Source organism: Ambystoma mexicanum, chromosome 5q, assembly GCF_040938575.1.
Source record: "Ambystoma mexicanum isolate Mex_15411 chromosome 5q, UKY_AmexF1_1, whole genome shotgun sequence".
Classification (NCBI taxonomy): Eukaryota; Metazoa; Chordata; class Amphibia; order Caudata; family Ambystomatidae; genus Ambystoma; species Ambystoma mexicanum.
This window is the reverse complement of record NC_090933.1, coordinates 102,544,624-102,564,587: the sequence shown is the minus strand read 5'-3', so window position 1 is coordinate 102,564,587 and position 19,964 is coordinate 102,544,624. Positions and strand designations below refer to the sequence as shown.

At 46.0% G+C, this 19,964-nt stretch overlaps 1 protein-coding gene across 1 annotated transcript in view; it reads left to right on the top strand.

Moving 5' to 3' along the window:
• TEX10 (testis expressed 10) overlaps positions 1–19,964 on the top strand; it is a 926,719-nt gene that overhangs the window by 195,962 nt on the left and 710,793 nt on the right. The window contains exon 3 of the mRNA XM_069620605.1: positions 18,047–18,284. Within this exon, the coding sequence (XP_069476706.1) occupies positions 18,047–18,284 (238 nt within the window). The remainder of the gene's footprint in view (positions 1–18,046; positions 18,285–19,964) is intronic.

Here is a 19,964-nt window from a genome sequence, read left to right as displayed (position 1 = left end):
CCCGCTCCCCACCCTCGTCCGCTCTCAACACTCATCCGTTCTCAGCACTCATCCGCTTCCCGCGCTCACCCGCTTCCCATGCTCCCCGCACTCATCCGCTCTCCGCACTCATCCATTCTATGCATCAATGAATCCGCTCCCCGCCCTCATCCGCTCCCCGCACTCATCCGCTCTCCGCACTCATCCATTCTATGCATCTATGAATCCGCTCCCCGCCCTCGTCCGCTCCCCACCCTCGTCCGCTCCCCACCCTCGTCCGCTCCCAACACTCACCCGCTTCCCGCGCTCACCCTCTTCCCGTGCTCCCCGCACTCATTCGCTCTCCGCACTCATCCATTCTATGCATCTATGAATCCGCTCCCCGCCCTCATCCGCTCCCCGCCCTCATCCATTCTATGCATCTATGAATCCAATCCGCACCCTCATCCGCTCCCCGCCCTCATCCGCTCCCTGCGCTCCCCGCACTCATCAGCTCCCCGCACTCATCCATTCTATGCATCTATGGATCCGCTCCCTGCCCTCATCCGCTCCCCACCCTCCCCGCCCTCCTCCGCTCCCCACCCTCGTCCGCTCCCAACACTCACCCGCTTCCCGCGCTCACCCTCTTCCCGTGCTCCCCGCACTCATTCGCTCCCCGCACTCATCCATTCTATGCATCTATGGATCCGCTCCCTGCCCTCATCCGCTCCCCACCCTCCCCGCCCTCCTCCGCTCCCACACTCATCTATTCTATGCATCTATGAGTCAGCTCCGCGCACTCATCCACTTTATGCACTTGTGCTTTCCATGCATTCAACAGTATTATCCGGTTCCATCTATTCATCTCTACACTCATCTGTTCTGTCCACTCGCCCGCACTATACACTCATCCGCACTGTGCATTTGCCGGGTCTGCACATTCATCTGTTCCAGCGATCTACACACTCTCTCCGCACTTCCGTAATCATCCGCTAGCCACACTCATGCGCTCTACATACTCGTCTGGTTTATGCTTATCCGTTCTGCACAATACATTCATCTGTTTTACGCACTCTTGCGTTCTACTCGCTTCTCTGTATTTACGCACTCGTTCGCGCTACATGCTCGTCCGCTCTACACACCCAGCCGCTCTACACACTCATCCGCTCAACATGTTCATCCATTTTATACACTCATCCGATCTACATACTCATTCAATTTTTTTTTTAACTTCTGTTTATTAGGTTTACAATACTTCAGTTCCACATAGGCTGAAACAAACAATAAAGCACTCAATTCAAATGAAAACACGAACAAACCAATTAAACCAAATCTTGCAATAAAATCAGCTATGTAAAACTCAGCTAAATGAACCTCACCAAATGTCTAACCTTACACACACAAAACACCACGAAGACAAAACACAACATCACAAGGAGAAGGGAAGTAAATGAGAAAAAAAACAAAAACAAAAAACAAAACATACTCATTCAATGTAGACACACATTCAAATTATATAGTCATCTGTTCTTCCACTCATGCATTCTTCCACTCGGCGCATTCATCTGTTCCACACGCTTCATCCATTAGAACTATTTCATCCACGCCATTCACTTCGTTCACTCCTCATGCATTATGTCCATTTCAGGAGTTTAAATCTCTTTACTGTTTCCGTATGATTTACTCTTATTAACCATTTCACTGCTTTGATCTACTTTACTCATTTAATTCTGGTTGCCATTCTAGTTTATATTCGGGATTATTGGCTTTCAATTTCTCGCGTAAGGTAGTTTGTTGGATTGAGTTATTCAGATGCTGTTAGTCTGTTTGGGTTAGTTTGGTACGGGATGGTTTTAAGGGAAGATCCAGGTTTTCAACAGCTTCCGGAAAGACGTTAAATCCTCAGTTAGGCGTATGTGGGGTGGGAGTGAGTTCCATAGTGTGGGGGCCAAGGCTGAGAATGATGATCCGCCTAACCTGACTGAGTTTGTTTTCGGTATGACTAGGAGGCCAGCTGAGCTTGATCTTAGGGTGCGTGGGGGTTGATAGGGTTTTAGCTTGTCTTGAAGATAGTCCGGTTTTATGCAGTGCTCGATGGGAGATGCATAAGGTTTTGAAAGTCACCCTTCGGGCTACTGGGAGCCAGTGCAGCGTCTTAAGGGCTGGGGAGATGTGATCCCTTGGGCCGAGCGCGAGTAGCAATTTGGCTGCCGTGTTTTGTGCCCTTTGGAGTTTATTCAGTTCGTACGCATGGACTCCGAGGTATAGGGGGTTTGCGTAGTCCAGTCTTGATATAACGATTGATTGGCCCGCAGAGAGTCTGTTGGGAAAGGAGAGGTATGGGAAGATGCGCCTAAGGGTTTTAAGGTGGTAGTGGCAGGACTTTGAGACGTTGTTGACTTGGCACGAGAGTGTTAGGTCAGAGTCAAGGGTGCATCCAAGATGGCCAGGGTAGTGGGTGCGGAAGAAGTTCGGCGTTACCACATACCATGATTTCTGTTTTGGAGGGGTTTAGCAAGAGGTGGCTTTGGGTCATCCAGAGTTCTATGTCATGGAGACAGGAGGCCAGGTCAGGTCGGGAGTTGGGTTTGCGTTCAGGATTTTTAGAATTAGTTGAGTGTCATTGGCGTAGTTGTAACATAGGATGTTGTGTGAACGAATTATTGGTGGGAGGGTGATCAAGTAGAGATTGAACAGGAGGGCGGATAGGCATGCTCCTTGTGGGACTCCCATGTCGACTGGTCGGGCTTGGGAGGTATAGGTGGAGAGTATCGTTATTTGGTACCTATCTTTGAGGAATGAAGCTATCCATTTAAGAGTGGTTCCACAAATTCCTAGGGAGTGGAGACGGTCTAGTAGGATTGTGTGATTGATTGTGTCAAAGGCGGTGGATAGGTCAAGAAGGATTAGAGCGGCGAATCCCGCGGAATCTGCCGTCATTTTAAGGTCATCCCAGATTGAGGTTAGGGTGGTTTCAGTTCCGTGACGGGCTCTGAAACCTGATTGGGCGGGGTCTAGGAGATTGTTGGCTTCGACAAAGGCATTTAGTTGGGAGTAGGCGGTTCGGTCAATGAGTTTGGCAAGGAACCTGGTATTTGAGATGGGGCAGTAGTTTTTGGGTTCGAGAGGGTCAAGGGAAGGTTTTTTAATTAGAGGTTTGACATGAACCGTTTTGAGTGCGTCAGGAAAGATACCAGAGGAGAGGGAGGCATTTATGATGGATCTTGCGTGTTCTCCTGCGCAGGTGGATGCAAACATTTCTTTGAGGGTTGTGGCTGGGCAAGGGTCTAGCGGCGAGCCAGATGGTTTGCGGGCAGATAGAAGTTTGAGAAATTGCTCTGGTGACATTGGACTAAAGGATTCGAACGTTGGTTGCGTAGTGGTCGCGGCTGGTGGGCATGGGGGTCCAATTGCCTGGTGGGTGCAAGAGATCCAGTTTGGTGGTTAGAGTATTTGTTTTTTCGAGAGCCGTGGTTTAAAAGTGGAGGGAGAGTGAGTCGCACAGTGATTGTGAGGAGGTCAGGACGGTCATGGTGTAAGCTGGGTTGGTGAATTTTGGAGATGATTTTGTGGAGTTCTTTGCTGGGTTTTTGCAGTTTAGGATTCGGGAGTTGTAGTGGGATTTTTTTGCTTTCCGGATTTCGGCCTTCTACTAATAAAGCTGTCTGGCCATGGTGGCCCTGGTCTCCTGGGTTTTGTTTTTCTGCCATTTGCGTTCTAGGTATTTATGTAGTTGTTTAGTGGTTTTCAATTTAGGAGTGAACCATCTGGGGAAGAGGCCACGGCGGGTTGATGGTTTGCAAGGGGGTGTGAGCCGCATCAGAGGTACGTTGAGCCATGAGTCAACTGCTTCAGGGGTAAGTTGTTTATTGAGTTGGCAGGTAGGTGGTGGAGACTGGAGGAGTGCGTCGGCTAGGTCCGGGGCGATTATACATTTTTTCCAGCATTTGCGTAGATTCAGATTCAAGTACCGGAAGGGGGGGTCGGGTGAGCGAATGGCGAACGAAAGAATAAAATGATCAGACCAGATGATATGGGTGGGGGGGGGGGTTTAAATGAATCAGGGTGTCAGAGCTAAAGATGGCATCAAGAGTGTGTCCTTTATAGTGAGTCGGGCCATTTATGTGATGTTTGAGGTTAATTGCGTCTAAACCGTCAACCAGAGTGTGTGTCATAGGGTTGGTGGGGATGTCAAGCCATATGTTGAAGTCTCCAAGAAGAGTTAGGTTTGGATGGTTTAGTTGAAGGGTGGCCATAGCGTCGGAGAGGTTGTTTGAGAATTGTCTATCGTAGCCAGGGGGTCTGTAGATTATTAGGAAGCTGTGTGAGAGCGACGGGGAGGGGGATAGTTTAACGAGGAGAGATTTGCAGGAAGGAATGGAAGATTGGTTGTCGATGATTGAGGCGTGGAAGAGAGATTTGAAGACTAATGCTACTCCCCCTCCTCTTGAGGGACTGTTCAGTGGGATGAGGGAGTAGTCAGGGGGGAAGGCTTCATTAGCGATTGGGGCAAGGTCGTCGGAGAACCAAGTTTCGGTGATGAAAACGAGGTCTGGTTTGTCAGAGGCGAGGAGGTCAAAGATGCAGTGTCTGTTTTTGCTACGGATCGGGCATTAAATAGGATGCAGTTCACATCGGCAGGCGGGGTTGGTCTCGGAGCCGGAGCGGAAGGAGGTGGAGGCGGAGAGGGTGGAAGCTGAAGAGGGAGCGGGGAAAGGTGGGTGACGATCGATGGGAATAGTGGGCGAGCAGGAAAAATGGCAGTTTCGGGCGGGATTGGGTGGCTGGGTGTGTTAGGATGATCAGGTTTGGTTTGGGGGATTTGAGGGTGGGGTGTGGGTGGTTAGGAGTTTCAGTTGCGGTTGGTGAGAAATCGAGGGAGAGGGGTTTCAGGAAGGGTGAGGCCACAGGGGAAGGAGGTGATTGGGTGAATGAGGCGGTGGGTCGAGACAGGGGAGGCGAAGAGTGCTGAGAGGTTGTGGGAGACCAGGTACGTTTCCTCTTTAGTCTCTTTGTTGCGATTGGAGTGTGAGAGAGGGTTGGGGGGGTCGGAGGGGGAGAGGGATGTGGCTTCGGTTCTTGCTAGGACTAGGCGTGCAGTTTTTAGGGAAGGGAAAAGGTGTGGTTGGGGGGGACGTGGTGGGGGTTTGTGGGCAAGGCGGGGGGTGGATGATTGCAGGGCGGGTGTGCATGGTATGATAGTGAGGGGAGCGGGCATGGTTAACGTTGACTGGTTGGTGGTGGGATTCGTGGGAGGAGTGGTCTTAGAGTGGTTGGCTCCCCATCGTGCTCCTATGGCATGGTGTTTGGAGAGGGGAATGGTAGGGAATGCGAAGGAGGGTGGGATGCTTTTGGAAGGGGAGGACGGGAGAACAGGGAGTGGGGGCGGTCCACAGTGGTCGTTTCAAAAAAGCTCTGGTGGAGTGGGTGTACTCATGCTTGGTACAGGCTTTTAGGTGGAATTTAGGAGGGCTTTCTAATTTTAGTTTTTAAATTCAGAGGGGGCACGCTTTTAGGCACACTTCCAAGTTCAGTTTGCACAGAGATATTAGACTATTAGGTACACTTCTAGATTCAACTGTACACAGCGATGGTATCAAGCTATTCGGTACTATTAGGTATGCTTCTAAATTCAACTGCATACAGAGGTGGTATTAGGTCTACCTCTAGGTTCAATTTTGTATAGATTGGATATTAGATTATTAGGCACATCTCTAGATTCAACTGTACATAGGGATGATATTAGGTCTACCTCTAGATTCAATTTTGTATAGAGATGATATTAGGTCAATCTCTAGATTGTTTTGTATAGACGGGATATTAGACTATTAGGCACACTCTCTCAATTTGACTTTATACAGGGAGGGTATTAGGCATGAATCTAAAATTAACTTTGCACCGAGAGGTTATCAGGGATATTAATCGGTTCAACCAGGCACGGTATTAGACTATTAGGATATTGGGCCCACTTCTAAATTCAACTTCTACAGAGAGGCTATTGGGCGCCCTTCTACATTTAACTTTCTCTCATAAGCTATTGGGGATACTTCTAAATGCAGCTTTCACAGAGAGTCTATTGGGCACACTTCTATATTCAACTTTCACAGAGATGCCATTGGGTACACTCCTAAATTCGGCTTCTAAATGCACTTCTAAATTCAACTTTCACCTTGAAGCTATTGGGCATACTTCTTCAAAATACAAGTTTCACAGAGAGTTTATTGGGCAGACTTCTAAATTCAGCTTTCAATGAGCACACTTCTAAAATCAACTTTCAATGGGCACAATTCTAAATTCAGCTTTTCAAGGAGCGGCTATTGGGCACACTTCTAAATTCAACTTTCAATGAGCGGCTATTGGGCGCACTTCTAAATTCCACTTTCAGTGAGCAGCTATTGGGCGCACTTCTAAATTCAACTTTCAATGGGCACAAAATCTAAGTTTAGCTTTCAATGAGCAGCTATTGGGCACAGTTCTGAATTAAACTTTCAATGAGCTGTTGTTGGGCACACTTCTAAATTCAACTTTCAATGAGCACTATTGGGCACACTTCTAAATTCAACTCTCTAAATTCAACTTTTGATGAGCAGCTATTGGGTACACTTCTAAAAGCACTTCCAATGAGCGGCTATTGAGCACACGTCTAAAATCAACTTTCAATGAGCAGATATTGGGTACACTTCTAAAAGCACTTTCAATGGGCGGCTATTGGGCACACTTCTAAAATCAACATACAATGCGCAGCTGTTGGGCACACTTCTAAATGCACTTTCAATGAGCAGCTATTGGGCACACTTCTAAAAGCACTTTCAATGAGCGGCTATTGGGCACACTTCTAAAATCAACTTTCAATGAGCAGCTATTGGGCACACATCCGAAATGTTGAATGGTTGAGTGGTAGGGTAGTATGGAGAGAAGTAATTGCTTTTGTCCCTGCCCTTGCCACACTTACTTGTTGGTGGCTTCTTGCTTCTCCTGCGGATACCTGCAGATACGACCTGGCACCGTCTCAGTGGGAGGCGTCCTTTGCTTCATGTCCTTAGCCGATGGGCTGCCGGGCAGAGGGCTGCCCTGGGAGGACTAGCAATGAAAGGGGGACCCTCCTGCTAGGACCAATCGGGGGCGGTGGGTGGGCCGAGGCGAGGGCTGAAAGGAAGCGGGAAGCAGGGGATGCGGGCTAAGTGGCACACGGACAAATTTACAGGTACTGGGTCAAGATAACTAAAAGGAGCAGTTTAGGGTTGATTCACCTGCTCAGTCACCACAGATGGCAAGAAGGAACGGTAGCACCTGGAGGGTTATTGGAGGGTGGCTATTGATAGAATATGTATGTAGCTGTCTACAATATCACTGTTGCTGTACCTACTGTATCCCCTGTACAGCAATACCACAGGGAGAAATGTATTGAGAATAATACATTTGACTATTACGGAGCACACCCCAAAATTATCAATAGAAGCAACTATTAGATCTGTCTGTATTACCCAGCCTATGTTGGCGAAGACCTCCTGTTGCAGCAGCTCTCTTCCATTCTCCACCTCATGTTATACTTTATATATAGCTGTGGCTAGGGGAGGCCCCCCTTTTACTAGTATATGTGCTGGAAAAGGTAGCACCAAGCACAACCCGCCTGAGATTCCGTATCAGTATTTCTGACAATCTTCTTTAAAACTGAGGGTTATGAGGGTGTCACTATGCCTAATAGAGCATTCCCGCGGATGGACCTGTTCCCTACGGAATGGCAGAAATGGTCTTTCCTTATGAAGGTATCATTGCACAGCAATCACGCCTCTCAGCTGCCTTCCCATGCACCTACTCTCCATACAAGTAACAACACTGTCTTAGGTAGTGTGTGCATCTCTCGCAATGGTACAAAGAATATGGGCTTTACCTTGAACTGTAACTATACACTGGACCTACTGGCCAAGATGTCCTTTACGTGGGGGAATTGGTATATTTTATTTGTGCTACCAATGCATATTCTTGGTTACCTTCTAACTGGGCAGGGTGGTGCCACACAGGGTTTATGCTGCCTGCTATCACAGTTAAAGAATGCCCTTGGTCTCCTCCCTCATGACAAAAGCGCCATACAATACAGGATGATACTGGCTCTCGGGTAATGTTGATATCCTTAAAGCAATCATTGCCTGGTATGGCCCTTCTATTAACTGCAGAGATATAAGCAGACTGTCACGACTGCCAGAAGTCACTATAAGTGAAACATCGGATGCCCTTGCTAATATCACTGTTGAGTTGAAATCTGTGCGCCTTGCAGCATTACAAAACCGAGTAGTACTGGATATGATTTTGGTAGAGAAAGGTGGGGTTTGCCAAATTATCCGAACATTCATACCTCACACCTCACCTTCAGTGTGGCATACTATTAATAACCTCTAGACTATTGCGGACCAAACGCACGTCCCTACGCGCACATTAGACATTGGGGGATCCTTGCAGTCCCTGATGACAACATTAGGGTGGAAACTATTGTGCATTATCTTTGTTTTGTTGGCCATTATTTTATACATGTCTTTGTATTAACTGCAAACCTGCCTTGTGCCAGGCATTCGCCTCATGCTTTAGACCGCAGGCAACTTCAGTATCCACCACAAATGCTTTTATTATGCAAGAGAATGCGATTAGAAGTATGATGGCCATAGATGTAACAGACCAACCTACTTGCACTAATACTACATCAGGATAAAAGAACTTCTGTTCATAGGGCCGATTGTGGAAAATTGTGAACAAACGTAACTGTAGGCACTTTTCAAAATGAGTGAACATTAGTTCTCTAATCATGTAATTCTGGGCAAATAACCATAGTATGCTTGCCTTGCAGTAAACACACCCCTTGCTTGTATGTACACATGTATTCTTGGAACAGGCTGCATCAGTGAAAATAACTGCACAAACAGTAGCCTGACACCCTGACTCTGTGTTCGTATTTAGTTTGTGATTTAACGCATGTCGTGAAGAAATGTAACTCCAAGTGTATAAAAGTTGTTTGTTTCCAGAATAACATCAGAGGTATGCACAAAGCCTTGGCTGTCGTTTGCTCTCTGCTTAAGCACATTGGTTAATAAACTGGCTATTTGCCTTTGCAACCTTCTGTGCCGGTGTCTAAATCTGTTGGTTATGGTCACAGGCGGGCGTTATGAAAGTTATTGCCCACATTACCTCCTTATGGTATTGGCAAGGTACTTGAGACCGAAAGTGATCTACACTACGGGGTATATGTTTGTTAGGTTCCCGATCCACACAGACTTCTCCCCAATTACCTTGGTTTGAGGAGTTCTTCACTGGCTCTTTTGCAGGTCTCGGAATCGTACCACTTGATTATGATGATGATGATGATGTTGTTGGGAAGCGGGCACGATGGTCCCAGGCACCCATGAGGTTCTGAACGCGGCAGAGGTCTAAGAGTGCTCGGGGTGAGTCTGAGGGGGGGTATGTAGAAGCTGTACCCTGGGTAGGTCATTATGGGACTGGGTGTAGATTGCAGTAGAGCATGAAACGCCATCTTAGAAAACCGTAGCCATCTTTAAATTGAGGCCTGGCACTGCGCTGCAGCCATGACAGTAGGCCCAAGCACAGAACATAGATATGTGTGTGAATGCTGGAATGGCTTGCAGCTTGGGCGGTAGTGGAGAAGGCCAAATCCGTGGGGATCCATAATCCTCTCATTGTCGCATACTGTTAGCATGTGTAACCTTGAAATAATGCTCCCTGCAAGGCCATGAGGGGGCTGTGAGCTCCCTGCAAGCAGTTATCCCGCGGGAAGGAGGGCATTTCAGCCCAAACCCTAAGTTCTAGTGGCCAGATGCCCTTGTCCCAAGACCCTAACATTCCAGAGTATTAGCCAGCCCAAAACCCAGACCATAAAACTGTTTGAACACCCATTTGTTATAAAGATCACAGCAGAATATCCAAGGCCCCTGTGATTTGTGCTGTGAGGTGCGAGGGAGGGAAAGTAACACATTTAAAGCCCATGGTTTGAAGACCTGGAACGGCCTGGTTGCAATTAGTGGAGCAGTTGAGACATGCCTGACCTTTACATCACTCTGCAGGCCTCTTCCTCATCTCAGTACTTGAATGGTGAAATTATTTACTAGTGTTCATTATTCCTACTCGCCTCGTCCCAGTACCATAGCGGGTTGAATGAGAGGAGAGGGTCTACAACTGCCTATGTAGTCTGAGGGGGGAGAGTTTGGTTTTCAGACGTGAAAGGGGGATACCATGTCTCGCCTGTGGCTATCTTCTCCCAAAGAACCCTCCTCTCTCGTTTTTCCACCCCCAGGGTCAGGATTGAAAAGCTATGGCCTTTCCCTGGCCACCTGAGAAGAGGATCCAAGGGGAGTAGATGTGAGGATACACTCGAGTTTCTTACAACACTTTATTCAAAACATATTGGGAATACTTAGAGTGCTTACTTGTTGTGCATGATTTGTGGTTATCATGACCTGCGCATCCTTCAAAGCATAATTCAGGAATCAGTGAGAGATAGTTCAGTGGATTGCAATTATGGTCTCTCAAGCTCTTGGCAGCCTATGATACAGTAGCTTGCAACAGGTGACTGTAATCGGGGTCTCTCCAGCTCTTAACACAAGTATTAAGGTATATTTTATGTAGTATATTGCAAGTGAATATACTAAATAAACCTTCCCCAGCCTGCTGCCTCTTGGACAGCACACATCTACCTAAATACATCTGCTGGTTCAACCCAAAACCCGGAATGAAAAATGAGATTAGTTTGGTCTAAAACGTCTTCGGTGAAACCGGTAAATGAATGCAGAGGCAGTTTGTAGGTTTTAGCATGGTAATTATGCTATAAATTGAGTCTATGAATGTGTGCATGCAGCAGTGCTGGGTGGCAGGCGAGTAGGCTTCTAACAGGTCCCCCTCTCGTTTTCACAAGTTCCAAGTATTAACCTAGCCACAAACCCCACTTGGTACTTTCCTTTTACGTCCTTGTACGTCTCACCCTAATCTATTGTATCTCCCTTTCCTTTTTCTATTCTTTCAAGGTATTCCTTCCACATACTCCCTCTTCTGTCCCTTCTTTGTTCCTCTTCCCCGACTTCTTTCTCCCCTCCTCTCTCCCTCTCCCTCCTTACCTCCCTTTCTCTCCCTTTCCTTCCGTCCTCCCACGCTCCCCCCCCACTCTCTCCCCTCCACCCCCCACTTTCTTGTGTCCTCCCACGTATTCCTCGTCCATGATATTTCCTATATCCAGCTTCAGCTGCTTCAGAAAAATAATTCGCCCGAGGGTGCTGTGCATCGATATGGTCGGCTCGATGTCCCTTGAGGGCTTCCGTCTCGAAGATGGCTTCATCGAAGGTATATATGGAACGCGCAACACCCGTTGGCTTCCGTTTTTCTGAGTAAGCTATCGCTTCGTGAACTACTGCACGCTTCATTTTGGGGGGAGGGGGGACAGGGTGGGGGGGAGGCAGTGGAGGGAGAGGGAGGGGGGGAGGGGGTGGGAGGGAAGGAGGCGGATGGGGGGAGGGTGTGGGGGGAAGGGTAGAGGGGGGAGGGTGTGGGGGGAAGGGTTGAGGGGTGGGGTGGAAGGGGGGAGGAGAGGGGAGGGGGGGACCTTGCCACCCAAGGTGAGGGTTCAACACATTCTGCAGATGGTCACAGAATTTCAGAGTGCCCAGCGTCTCCCCGGCCTTTGACTTTTTGAGGTTGCTCTGCCTCATTGCATCCGGCATTTTCCTGGTGCCAGAGGCTCGCCTGAAAATGATTATTCAATGGGCTCTCAGGACACAATGGTCTCAATTCTCGGGCAACATGCCAGACCCTCTTCAGGTTCCAAACAGGGGTGCACAGGATCTCCTGTGGTGGGCATGCGAGGACAACATTCTGAAGGCAGAACATTTTTGGCAACCATGGCCAGAGATCACTGTATTTCAGACGCCTCACTCACAGGGTGGGGAGCCCACGCCAATGATCTGACAATCCGCAGTCGTTACATATCAACCTTTTGGAGCGGAGAGCAATCAGACTTGCGTGGAAGGATTTTCTGCCTTCTGTACGGGGAAAGAATGTCCTGATAATGACAGAAAACACAGTGGCCATTTACTACCTTACCAAGAGAGGAGGCGTAGGATCACTATCGCGGTTCTTAGAGGCAATGCAGCTCTGATTCTGGGCAATACAAGAAGGAATCGCCTTATCTTCTTTTGCCCTTGCTGGACTGGAGAATACGGCGTCGGATGCTCTGAGCAGGTAGAGCACAGTCTCCCACGAGTGGGAATTAGCTCAGGAAGTCCTTTAAGAGATCTTCACCATTTGGGCAACCCCTCAAGTGAATTTGTTTACGACCAGTGTGAACCGGAAAGGGCAAACTCTTCTGCTCAAGGGAATTTCCCCCAAGAGGAGCTGTAGGGGACGTGTTCGTAGTGGACTGGGAGTCCAGTTCCCGTCATTCCTCACATGATCAGGAGGTTGAGAGAGTTTGGAAATTCATGATCCTAATTGTTTCAGATTGGGCCAGTAGGACGTGGTACCCAGACCTTCTGGACATGTCCATCTGCTCTCCAAAACATCTTCCACAAAGAGAGAACCTGCTCTTGCAAGAGGAGGGTTGGTTTCTCCATCCAGAGGTCAACACTCTGAGAAAAGGAGATACAAGGATTGGGACTTACTGGATGATGGAATAGAGATCTTGCTTTCGGCCCGAAGGCCATCAACAAAGTCCTTGTACAGCTAGTGTTGGAACAAATTCTGCAGCCGGGGCAGGGATAAGAATGTGGATCCTTTTCTATGCAAAACACCAAAGGTGTTCTCTTTTCTGCTGCATTTGGCCAATCTAGAGCTTCAGGTCGGAACCATAAAAGGTTATTTGGCGCACTTTCCATATTCAAGCACTCGTCTGAGGAAAGGTCATATTTTAAATTACCTTTTGATAGTACCATTTTTAAAGGGACTCACTAATGTGTTCCCCCATCTCCTTTTCAAGTTCCTGTTTGTGACCTTAATCTTGTTTTGAAATGTCTTATGTTTGCACCATTCGAACCACTCCATTCATGTCCTTTAAGACTACTAACATTCAAACCCATCTTGTTAGTAGCGTTAACATAGGGTGAGTGAGTTGCAGGCTACTCTCTAAACCACCTTTTTATGTTTTTTTTTTTTTTTTTTTTTTTTGGAAGTTCGTCCTTAAGGTCCAATCTTCATTCCTACCTAGAATTATGTCAGATTTTCATCTGGGACAAAACAGACTTGACCGAAGAAGGGCTCAGAGTTTCTACATTTCAAGAATGTCCAAGTTTCGTCTAGATGACCAACTGTTTATAGAATTTATAGCATATACTGGTCATAGACTGGGACAGGCTGTAAGTAAACAACCTTGTTCAGATGGATTATATACATTTTTACTGAATGCTAAAGACTGGCTGGGAAAGATCCCCCAGAATGCTTGAGTGCGCACTCTACTAGGGGTATGGCTACTTCTGTTCTCTGCAAAGAGGGGTTCCAATAAAAGATATAGAGGCAACCACTTGGTCTACCATTCACACTTTCACAAAGCAGTACTGCCTTCATTCCACCTTAAGCCAGGATGCAATCTTTGGGAAAGCAGTCCTTCATTCTGTTCTTAACAACCCTTGATTAGAAAATGTGTACTCCCACTGCCAAAACTAATACTGCTTTGGGAGTCCATCATAGATGAGGAATGCGTGGGAGGACACAATCCATTCGAAGAACAAGTTACTTACCCCTGGTAATGTTCTTATGACTGGATGTTCCTCCCATGTCTTCATCGCCCCTCCCAACCTACCCCACAGTAGAATTTCTGGGAATTACACTTTACATTCCTTCAGACTCTGGTATGGTCTAAACAACATCAATGCTGCTAGTTCTACTGTAAGAAACACAAAAAAACAGAAATGAAGCCAACGGGTGCTGCATTTTCCATGTATACCTTCGATGATGTCATCCTCGAGACGGAGCTCCTCGAGGGACATCGATTCGACCCCATAGACGTATCGGCGCCCTCTGCCGATGTGGTCTTTGTGTTTTTGGAGGGGTTTTTAAAAAAAAAATGTTAATTTTCGAAGCAGCTGAAGCTGGATATAGGAGATATCATATATTAGGAATACATAGGAGGAGCATCCAGTTGAAAGAACGTTAGCAGGGTTAGTAACTTGTTCTTCTCACCCCCTCTTCCTACAACTCTGCCCCTCCACTCACACTTCTTCTCATTTTCTCATGGTCACTCTCATTTCACTTCCTCAGTCACCTGTTGATTTGCTCCCAACTTTCCCTCCATTAGTTTGACTCACGCACGTTATGTGCACACTCAAACACCAACAACCAATACCTCACCTTGTTCACTTCTTCCACAATTCCCCATCATGCTACTTTGCACCGTACTTCCTCTGCCTGGTTTCTTGGTCCTCCTCCTCCCTTGACCTCAGTCGAACAACCCCCCCTGTCGGTTTTCCTCTGCCTTCTTTTATCCCTCCTCTGTCCCTATTGGTACCCCTTGTCAGCTGGTTCCCCGGGCCAACCGCTGGTTTTCTTCTCCCCACCTACCAGTTACGGACATTTAAAGGCAGAAAGCGGATATCAGCCCCACTCCTCTCTGTATGCTTGGCCGCTGTTGTTTGGTAATGGCGACCCACTCTGAACAAAGTTGTTTTATAGTTCATTTGCCCGCCTGTGTTGGATAAGTGTGGCATTTTGTTTTAGCTATATCCATGTCAAGATTGTATGGAGTGTTTGGATTGTTTGTTTGGGATGTGGGCCGTTCCGCGATCATGCTGATGGTATCATCATGATGACAGTTTGTGTAGCATAGAACTCTGTATTGCTGGTTTGGGGTGCAGACTGCTATGCAGTTCTGCAGTTCCTCACCGGCTCTCTCTCTTGGGTTGTTTTATTTTGTTCTGTTGCAGGATCTGTATGTATTTGTAAATTTGTATAGTGCGTATCCATGAAAGAGCCGGGTTAACAAAATTGCAAACAGAATTAAAAACAGAAAATGACCGACCAGCATTGAGCAATGCAGGCATAAGGCAAGAAGAGATAATGTATCTGGCAGACCAGTTTCTGTCTTTGATTAAATTCATGCTCTACTTCTGAGGACCTTTTTATATTGTGGATCTGCTCTGAAAACGAAATGTAAAGGCTCTTTGGGATCAATTATCCCTCCTCTCATATGCACTGTACCACGGATTTGCGTGGCTGATATTTTCCCTCATAGTGTCCTTCTCCCTCAATGTGGAGCCCATTCAACTACCCTCTCTTCTGCATCCAAGGGCTAAACATAAAATGGGCTGTGTAGATCCTGACTAGCTACAGCGTGGTCTTGCACTAGGGCCTCTGTCCAATTCGTCACTTCTTTGGTGTTCTTGGGGCTACCTCCTCAGTCTTTGGGTTTCAGGGGCAGTGAGCTTTGCAAATGATGGAGTAGAGTTTTAAGAGAATCCTAATTTGCTTGGGTGTCTTCGACGTGATGTCATGTTGATTAGAAGGGACAACAACCCTTTACTTTCTGTCTTCTTTGTATTTGCTTCTTTATTATGTAGATCTTTGGAATAATAAGAACTCTGTATCCCTATAGATTCAGATTGGTTTCTAATTCAGTCTTTGTATTTCAGCATTTCTGGCCTAGCTCCTATGGCCATCATGTTAATGTGCCAACATCTAAGAACCAACTCTGAACCTTGTTTCACCTTATTCTCTTTCCTTAGAACAACATCGTTCTCACCGTCATTTCTTTCCTTACCAAATGTGTTCTCTTCCTAAACATTCAATGATCTCTTGCTTTTGTATTTTGTATTTGTGTTTTATTAAAATGTATATAGCGTTTTAATCCAAAACGCTTTACAAGAGGAGCAAGCAAAATACAACAAGCATAAGTAACAATTGAATTAAACCAGAAAACAGTACAGAAACAATTTACATTATGGAAGAGGATTGGAGAGTAGAGAGAGACCAAGGTGTGAGAGGAAGAGAGAAGAATGAAAGAGGTGAGGATTAGAAGTGCAGCAAGTGGGGTAGGAGGGAGTAGAGTGAAAGGAGAGGGTGAGGTGGAATAGAAGTAAGAAAGGGAGTAGGAGGAGAGGGTAGAAGTAGTAGCAGAGGTGAGAGAAGAAGCAAAGGGTATTAGGGAGGTGAATGGAAGAGAACATTTTAGAGAGGTGCGGAAGTTAGGCGAGGAGGTAGTAGAGCGGATGGAGAGGGGGAGGCGGTTCCAGTGGAAAGGAGCGAGCAGTTGGAAAGAGCGGGAAGGGTGCAGGGCGGTGGAGGAGTAGAGAGTAGGAAGAGATCGGCAGAGCCGAGAGAACGAGAAGGAGTATAGAAAGTGAGGAGAGAGGAAAGGTAAGGGGAGCAAGACCATAGAGGGATTTGAAGACTAAACAGGAACTTGAATTTAAGCTGGGAGTGAAATGGGAGCCAACCTAGAGAGGTGAGAGAAGAGGAGATGAAGTCATGAGGAGATAGAAGGCAGAGGGAGCGGATAGCAGAGTGGAAGACAGATGTGAGTGGGGAGAGGTGAGAGGAGGGGAGTCCAAAGAGAAGAGTAGAGCAGTAGAAAAGCCTAGAGAAGATGAGGGAGGAGATTAAGAGTTTAGTCGCTTGAAATGTTAGGAAGGATTACATTTTACGGATGTTGTAAAGGCAAGATCTGGCAGTAAGAGAAATGTGGTGAGAAAGAGAGAGGTGGGGGCCAATGTGAAGACCAAGGTTATGGGCATGAGGAGAGGAGAGTTTTGAAGGGGGAAAGAGAATAAAAGGGGGAGGGGAGAGGGGTTGTGTTGGCAGGGAAGAAAAGGACTTTGGGTTTGTCAGTATTGAGAGTAAGGAAGTGAGGGGACATCCAGGATTTAATAGCAAAGAGGCAAGAAGAAAGCTTATGGTGGATGTCGGGAGAGAAGGAGAGGAAGAGCTGGGTATCATCAGCGGAGAAATGTGATAAACCAGAGGAGAAGATGATGGGGGCTAAGAAGGAAGTGCAGAGTGAGAAAAGAAAGGGTGCAAGGACAGAACCTTGGGGGACGCCGTGGTTGAGAGGATGGGTGGGAGAGGTGGAGCCACCCTATTGTGATATGAGATTTCCACATCTGCTTTCTTTAATACCTTGTCTTGCTTTTCTCATTACCTGCTGTAATTCTAAATTCACTAACCGTAAAACAAAGACCTTATTTAACCAAGTTCAAACATTATAATTCCATGACTGGCCAGAGAATACAAATTTTACCAAGATCACTCCATATAATAGAGTGGATGAGCCGGGAAAACCAATCAACAACTTCTTTTCACAATCCACAAAAGAATTGCTATCTGATTAGTTACTTGTGACAGTTAGTTTAATTTTATGCTACTTTTCTGCAGCCTTGCAGTTATGATTTCTGTTGCTGCCCAGAAACCAAAATAAAAAAGTCCAAACCTTTTTCATTAGTATGCAATTTGTGCAGCAACTGAAATCTGTGAGACTGCCGCAAAGTACCACACACTTCAGCTGAGCAAAACTATCCGAGTACAGCCGAGCATTCTTTTGTGGATTGTGATGCCAATAATATTTAGCCCTAATTACTAGATTTACCGACAGAAAATTAGATATCCACTTATGTACAAGCAATTTAAGAGCAGACATTTGTCCAACCTTTAAGCTGCCAGTGGGGTGTTACCTAAGAAGGCCCTTCTGATTCAGCATTAAAAGCAGGCGAAATGAGACGAGGATTTGTTGCCGAAATGTTTTCATTGTTTCAAGGCTAAGCACTCAAGTTACTTTTTTTTAAAATGCGTGGCGGAACTTTTGAGCTAGTGATTGGTAAGATTTTTTGGCGGGTTCATTTAGTATTTTGAATTAGACACGAGTTGTGTGTGGTACCTGTTGGGTGCAAGATAGGCTCATTATAATTGAGGATTATATAGCCTATAACCTTTTCCCAACACAAATTCAACGTTTTTACAGAATGGGACTACCATAGTTTATGCAGTCACTCTTCTCGGAGTCGATGAACATGGTGGGATAAATGGGGCAACGAGATCATTGTGAAATGAAAGTCAAACCATTTGTGTGTCAAATCTGAATGCAAAATGTAACCATTTCATTTTTCTTGTTCTATCTTAGATCTCTGGTCTGCGTTGGAAGCGGCATGGAAGAAGGTCTCTCCTCAGCTGAAAATCTTAAGGGATTTATTGAGAACATAATACCTTTACTAATAGAGTGCTGGGTTGAAGCAACTTCTGCCCAGCTTGTGTCCGGGAATTGCTTAAAGCCAGAATCGCAACAGCTTATGCAACAGGTGCTTAACATCATCTACCTTTTGTGGAGGCTCTCTGAACAACAAGACAAAACTCAAAAAATGGTAAGCAAAGCAAGAAGATGGTTCTGAACAAATAAAGGCTTTTATATAACTGATGTCTTTTGCTGATTTCTTATCTCTTGTTTTTTTCTTTTGTTGCAGTAGCGGTTTTTCCAACTTTAAATTGTAAATTCACTTAGCTATATTACAAAAAGTAATAAATAATAGTTTTCACATGGCAGAGAAAGATCTTGGGCCTTCATTTTAGGGTGCTGCAACATGAGACAACCTGGACTTGTAAACATTTGCTACCATGTGCGCAGTTAACTGGAGACTGACCTGCCCCATGTCTGATCACTAGCTCCTAGAATGGAGTATGTCTCTTCCTGGTTATCAGAATAATAAAGGCTTATTGTGATACCCTTGAAAGAGCCACTAACAATCTTGTCCCATTGAAAACCCATCTGCCTAAAGCCAGACCGAACGAAAATGATTCTCTTCCGATATTCACATTTTAAGAACATCTAAATTCAGGGTCTTGAAACAGAGGGAAAACCCATTCAGTAGAAGGTCAAATTCAGTGCTCTATTGACAAAACCATATAAAAAAAAGCTATTTTGAAAAAATGCTACTATGACCAAAGAATTTCTGGATCAGCCTCCAATTCAAAGTAATTATTTAAAATTCTCAAAGAATTGGAGGATCCCTGCCCAGTTCCCTCGCAGGTGATTAAAGATTCTAGTTGGTGCACATCCATCCAGCATGCAATGACCAACCAAATGGAGAACATTAAAAAAGATCTCTCCATCAAAACCAATTCAAGGGACTCCCTCACCTGCATTTTCTAATATGGGCAGTCCTAATTTGGAATTTCAACCCATTACTGAGCAATACTCAAGTGAGGTACTCAGTCAGTTAAAACCAATAAACTGCAAGGGTGATGTCTGTCTCGCCTTAACAGTTAGTTTGGTAATCAACTCGCCCCTTTATAAACCTTTCCTTTAAGGAAAGTAATGTTCCTACTAACATCAAAAAAGCCTGCATCTCTTCGCTAATTAAACCCACCTTGGACCATAACCTGCCAGAAAACTACCGGCCCATCACAAATGTTCCTTATTTGTTAAAGAGAGTTCTAGGGCTAAAACAGTCTGGCTTCCGACGAGGCTACAGCACTGAGTCAACTCTTCTTGATTTGAAGACCAATATGTTTAACATCTTTGAAATAGGGGGGACTCAGCTCTACTTTATTTCATTTGGTGGATCACTCCATCCTTGCGGACAGACAATGTTGCACAGCACATTTTTCCATCGCAGCAGCGAGATGCGTTCTGTCTTTTTTTTGTCATCAGCGATATGAAGCCTTCTTCCCTTTCATTGACATAGGTCATTTCCCTAAACCATAAATTAACGCCAGGGGCAGCTTTAGATGTCCAGTACTTCAATATGCATTTTTTGCGATCAGGCACCCCAAATTGAAAAGTCGTCAAATCTTAACCGCCACCATCCCAATGTCACACAGCAAGTATTTGGTGGGTGAAAGTGATGGAGGGAGATCAGTAATATCATGCAAGGCATCCGCCACTGAGCACCAGAACTGGGCCATCAGTGGGCAGCTCCAGTACAGTACATATGTAAGGAGTCAGCGGAACCTGCACCGCATTTCATGCATGTACTGCTGTCATTGGGACAAACTTTGCTACTCGGGCCGGAGTGTAATGGAGTTGATATAGTATTTTAAATTGT